General features: G+C 42.4%; 1 protein-coding gene across 3 annotated transcripts in view; it reads left to right on the top strand.

The window, feature by feature from the left end:
- The first annotated feature begins 981 nt into the window (after positions 1 to 981).
- Positions 982 to 6,000, top strand: part of ASPSCR1 (ASPSCR1, UBX domain containing tether for SLC2A4) — a 135,098-nt gene continuing 130,079 nt past the window's right edge. The window contains exons 1-4 of one of the 3 annotated variants that reach the window (XM_027850137.1): positions 1,095 to 1,110; positions 1,707 to 1,790; positions 2,103 to 2,158; positions 5,220 to 5,334. In XM_027850137.1, the coding sequence (XP_027705938.1) occupies positions 5,293 to 5,334 (42 nt within the window). In that variant the 5' untranslated portion in view covers positions 1,095 to 1,110; positions 1,707 to 1,790; positions 2,103 to 2,158; positions 5,220 to 5,292. Of the gene's footprint in view, positions 1,111 to 1,706; positions 1,791 to 2,102; positions 2,159 to 5,219; positions 5,335 to 6,000 lie in introns of all 3 variants that reach the window. The other 2 variants (XR_003568103.1, XM_027850136.1) reach the window with 2 other exon arrangements.

Below are 6,000 nucleotides of genomic sequence, written 5' to 3'. Positions count from 1 at the left end.
CCTAAAGGAATTAGAGGACATTATCAGGGCTAAGAATATCGTTACAAGGGTTGAATACAGGGAGAGAAAGAACGCTTAGAGATTATGGTCAGATAAAGAAATGCTAAGATTTTTATCATTGAGATGGAACAATATGGGTAATAGTGAGATTCAGGATGTGGCCATCTATGGTATGTCCAATATGGAGTAGAGGAGTAGGTTATGGGATTTGAGAATATAGAAAAACTGAGAGGTTGGGACTTTAAGGAAGCATCAACATAAATTTTGAAGTCCCAGGAGTTGGAAGGTAAAAGACAGTGAGCCAAGTATTGAACTTGAGACAGGAGAGGAGGATAGCATATGACAACCACCACGATCTATGTGGGATGCAAGATGTTAATAGAGTGAACTAAAAAGGAAGAGAGATTGCCCAGTGATGAGAGCAAAGGGAGAGTCTAAAACAAATGTTTACAGTTCCTGGCACATAGTAAATATTTAATAAATACTTGTTGTCAAGGCAACAGGATAGCTATTTAGGCGCTAAGTGGTGCTTTGGGTTTGAAGTCAGGAAGAACTGAGTTTGAATCCTGTCCTGGATACTTTCTAATTGTGTAACCCTAAGCAAGTCATTTAACCTCTCTCGGCCTTAGTATTCTTATCTGTAATACGGGGATAATAATAGCACCCATCTCCTAAGACTACTGTGAAGATCAAAGGAGATAACATTTGTAAAGTGCTTTACAAATCTTAAAGCATTATATACACATGAGCTCTCACTGGGGTTGACTTGGCTCTAAGGACGGGGAGCGGGGCTTAGCACCTGGTGGGGTAGGTCTCTGGGGAGGATGTGCCTGGAGTGGGGAGGGGGAAGGGGTCAGAGTAGGCTTCCCCAGCTGGGATTGGTCCAGAAGCGGAAGTGAAGCTCAGGCCCCGCCCCCTCCTTGAGCTGCGCTGTTCTTCCGGGCTCTTTTACCAATAAAGTTGGTTGACTAAGAGCCGGCGGGGAGGGGGCGATCACGTGATCGGAAGATGGCGGCCCCGGGCGGCAGCGGGGGTCTCGCGGTGTCGGTTCTGACCCCGAACGGGAGGCGCCTCACGGTGAAGGTGACGCCGAGCACCGCGTTACTGCAGGTGCGGCGGGCGGGGAGAGGAGGCTCGGGGGCTGCCCGTCTGAGCGTCCTTAGTTGTGGCGGGCAGGCTGAGGCCGCAGCCGGGCCCCTTTGCGGTTGGCTTCTGGAGGGGGGGGATAGGGAAGGGGATGGGGGTGGGGTGGGATGGGATGCGATGTCCTGGGGGGGAGGTGTCCGAGGAAAAGGGCGGGGCTTCGGTTGACCAAAGGGGGCGAGGCCCTAGAAGGGTCTTGAGTTGAGGCGGGCCTCTTCTGAGGGCTCTAGGGAGGGGAGGGGCTCTGGGGAACCCTTCAGAAACGTGGGATGAGGAGGTGGCGGGGAATGCTTGGGATGGGAGGGGGTGAGATGAGAGCGGCGGGCTGTGCCAAGGCGTCTCCTCCTACACTCTCACTTCTCCATTCTGGAGGTGACTCGGGACTAAGGCCTTCATAGTCACCTGTCTCTCACCTGAACTTTTGGAGCTTTTGTTTTTTGAGGGTGTTGACCTTTGACCCCCGACCCTTTTAGGAGAGCACGAACTCTTGAGTTATTTCCTCCCCCTCCTCCCTGTAGCCGTAGGAACAGATTTTTTATAAGCCACTCATTTGCTTTCATCAGATCATCCTTGTTACTACAAAGATGTGCATTTTCCAGATGACTGGACAGATTGAGAGTGGAATATGAAGCTGTGTTTTCCTCTAGGTAAACCTGACTTATATGACGATTAAATCTAGGCTCTGTAGAGTAATGTAGTGTGACTTGGTGGAAGTATGCTGGAGGAGGAGTTAGGAGACCTGGGTTCTAGTCCCATATCTATTGACAATTTACTGTTGTCTTAAGTCGCTTTTCCCTTAGCTGCAGTTTTTCCATCTGTAAAATGAGGGAATTGGATTACATGATTTCTGTGGTCACTTCTAGTTCCTGCAATCCATGGCTACTCAGTAGTACTTGTTTCTAATAACAGAGTTACTTGCCCTGGACAGAGTAATTCAAACCCCCTTCATTTTTTGGCAGGTTTTGGAGGACACCTGTCGGCGACACAACTTCAATCCAAGCGAATACGATCTGAAGTGAGTCAGACTTTATATAGTTGCCTTTTTTGGTCTAGGTCTCATGCTACTAGGATCAGTACATGTACCTAGATCTCTAGAACAGAGCACACACAGCCCTTAAGCTTGAAAAGCACAAAGGCTCAAAGGCTCAGGCAGAGTTAGAAAAAGAAAAGTTGCTCCTTTAGGAAATTACTTTCATAGTATACTTAGTTTTTTTCCATTAAAGTTCTGCACCATTGCTTCTTCATGCTGTGGAGTTGATGTTGGGCTCTTGAAGTTTGTGCCATTGGAATACAACCTCTGGCAAGTCCCACAAAGCTGGAAATCCTTGAGTACAGAACTCATAAATGGCATATGTCTGACATCAAAAGACCAGCTTACGTTAGGAAAGGCTTATCACCAGGGATTTGCTTACTAGGTGATAATGTTTTTTCACTTATATTGAGGTGTGGACTTGTAACTTCGTCAATTTAGAGAATTGCCAGTGTGGAAACTTCTTATACTGATGAAGAGTGACAACTCAACAACTCTTCTGTAACTTATAACCTTAGAGAGTAACCTGGGTTACTAACAGGTTAAGTCATTTGCCTATGGGCACATGGTTACCCAACTAGTATGTGTTGGGATTAGAACTTGAACACAGGTCTTCTAACCCCATTCTTCTTGACAGTTTATTAATGAAAGTGTTAAGTCATATCTAAAGAGCCAGTGTAGAGCAATTTACCATTTCCCTTTGTTTACTCTTAACTTGTTTTCAGCCCATGTCATAGGGTGTCTGGAGCCAAATGGAATTAATTTTTTGAGCCTGTTCCCTTAATGCATCATGGTAGTTCAGTTGCTTTTTTGCTTTAATCTCCTAAGTTTGTTATTTTTGAAAATGCCATAATTGACAGAAAAAAGGCATTTTTTGTTATTTGTTTTTTTCCATCCTGAAATATTTTTACCTTGCAGATCTCTTAACCCGTTTTTTAGTTTCTCACTATCTGTTCTACTTTTGCACTAGAAATCTAATTTATGTTTCAACTTCCAAAGTTATTTTTTGAGCCAGTTTTAAAGATTGATATGATGTTTACCTATTTCCTAATCTTTTGAACTTTCCTGGGTTGTTGTTAATGATTCAGAAAAATCATTGGTTGTTTTCAGTAATACCTTGGTATTTATGTTATCTGGCTGACGACTTTGTACATTTTCAAATTTCACCCACATTCCCTCCCTGCCTTTTAAATTTCTCTCAGAGTTCTTCTTTCTAACTTTTTAAACTTCTCGTGCCTTAAAGGATATTTTCAAAATATATATAGTAATTTGTGCTTTGTTTTACATCTAGTGATTCACACAGTCTTTCTTCTTTACACATTGGGGTGAGAGACAGTAATATTTTTTGGATATTTAGCAGCTGTACTTTCTTAGACCTGGGGCATTACTAGGGCTAAAAAATCGTTACTCTTACAAGTTTTATGAGGTTTGGAGTAAGTGAATGAGGTAAATGGAAGGAGAGTTACTTTCTTTCTCCTTCTATCTCCCACTCTAGTTTTTCTTTGGTTTAGGAAGGATAAATTAGGGGCAAGTTTTCTATCAATTTATATGGAGAAATGTTTTTCTTAGTGTGACTCTTCTGAAATTTACTACTTTCTTTGTTCCTCTCTCTTATTTCCTTCCCTTGATTCTCTTTTGTCTTTTTTCTTTACTCTATATGAATAGGAGTATAGTTTGTGATGAATCCATATGTGATGTGAACTGAAAGTCAGGAGCTTGCTTGCTTATTGTAATCCCAGCTTTACCATTGTGTGGCCCTTGGCTGATTTGGCTTTCCTCATCCCAGTTTCCCTGTTTGTAAAATAGTGAGAATAGTGATAGACCGTGCTACCTAGAATTTTAATTGGGAAGGAGGGTTCACTAATAAAGATCAGTGGAAGTTTTGGTTTCCTGTTTCTGAGACCTACCCATGTCCTTTATGATTCTGTGATCTGCTTTCCCCTCCTGGACTCTGATATTTCCTCTTACTACTTACATCTTAGATCTCTTAATTCCCTTCATTTACTTCTGAGAAACCTTATCCTCTTGAACTCTCAGGTATTTTGATTCCCTTCTTTGCATGAGGATTAGGGTATTTCCAAACCTATGCTATGGGCTTTTAGTTGCTGATCCAGACTGGCAGCTTCTTTAGTCTGGTGGAAGGCTTTAACTATCATTAAATTATATAGCACTTCTATAGTAATTAATTTTTGCCAAGCTAAGAGACACAGAAATATTAAGTAACTTGTCCAGGGTCACAAGTAAAATTAGTTTTGGCTCCAAGATTAGAACTCTTGTTAACTGAATTTTGAGCCTAGTTTTTAAGCTGGTATATTGTACCTGTTTAGTTCTAGGAGACTTGATTTGTGTTTGTGTTCAACAGTTAACCAGCTTTCAGATAATGGAAAAATTACCTGGATTGAGTATTGTCAGTTTCCCTTTTTAACTCCTCTTCCTTGTTGCCTGGCTTTTGATCACACTCTCACTTGTTAATCACCTCCTCCTGGGGATGGGAAAGAAAACTGAAAAGAAGCCTATTTATTTTTGCTTTTTTTGTTAGGAGCTTGGATAAAAGGTTTGGTGTGGATCTGGGGAAAGGGGAAGGTGAAGAGAATGCAGTAGGTAAAATGATGTACTGAGATAACTTGATTTTCAGTTGATCGGCCTCCCCTCTCCCCCAATATCTTACTGGCAGTCATAATAAGTGTAATTTATTGAAGAGAATGAAGGCCCTTTGGACCTTTCTCTTTTCCCTCATAGCACCTAAAGGAACCTTGTTCGAGGGCCATTGCTTCAAAACCTTGTAAGTTGCTCTTTGAGTCTGGATGTTTTGTTGTGCTTTGACAGCTCTAGCTTTTGACCACTTTAAACTTTCATTTCTTTAACTTTTGTTCTGGTTTGAAAATGTCAATGGTAGTGGGAGTCTCCAGGCAGATAAATTGCTAGTCTTATGTCCTTGTTTCTGGAGGATTTAATTCATGGATTTTGACTGGGGTTGGGTGTGGCAGGTGGCTTCTGGGTAATGTGCTATCAGCTTGTGGTGAGGACTTTTTGGTTTGTTTTGCAGGTTTCAGAGGAATGTGCTTGATCTTTCCCTGCAGTGGAGATTTGCCAATCTTCCTAACAATGCCAAGCTGGAGATGGTGCCAGCCTCCCATAGTCGGGAGGGACCTGAAAATACGGTGTGTGCATTTCTGGAGGGACTGAAATTACTATCCTTCCCACTCCCTTTTTTTTTTTCCAGTCAAAAAGCATTTATTAAATTCCACTATATGCTAGGCACTCTGCTAAGCACTGGGGATACAAAGCAAGGTAAATTTATTTCCTTACCTTAAAGAACTCATCTAATGGGGAGACAACATGTAAATAACTAGGTATGTATAAGATACATACAGTGTAGATAGAAGATAACCTCAGAGCTGAAGGCTAGCTGCTGGGGGGACTGGGAAGGGTGCCCAGGGTGACTTAAGAGAGGTCGAGGTGAGGAGGGAAAGCATTCCAGACATAGAGAACAGTTGGTACAGAGGCAGGGAGGTGGGATATGGAATGTGGAAAGACAAGTAGTTTAGTGTAGCATGCGAGTATGTGTGCGTAAAGTTAAGAAGAAATTTAAATGCCAAATGTAAGAGTTTATATTTGGTCTTGGAGGTAGTAAACATTGAAATTTATTTAGTAATGGGAGGTACTTGGTTAGGCCTTCATTTTAGAAAATCACTTGGCAGCTGAGTATGGAGTGTGGAGTGGGGAGAGAGTTGAGGCACCAGCAGGCCACATGCTATTGACGCATGGAGAGATGAGAGTTTGAATCAGAGTGATGACTGTATTTGTAGAGAGAAGGGGACATCTGT

The sequence above is a fragment of the Vombatus ursinus genome, unplaced genomic scaffold (genome assembly GCF_900497805.2).
Source record: "Vombatus ursinus unplaced genomic scaffold, bare-nosed wombat genome assembly UNPS02008996.1, whole genome shotgun sequence".
Classification (NCBI taxonomy): Eukaryota; Metazoa; Chordata; class Mammalia; order Diprotodontia; family Vombatidae; genus Vombatus; species Vombatus ursinus.
The sequence above is the reverse complement of the archived record's forward strand: the minus strand, read 5'-3'. Positions and strand labels throughout refer to the sequence as shown.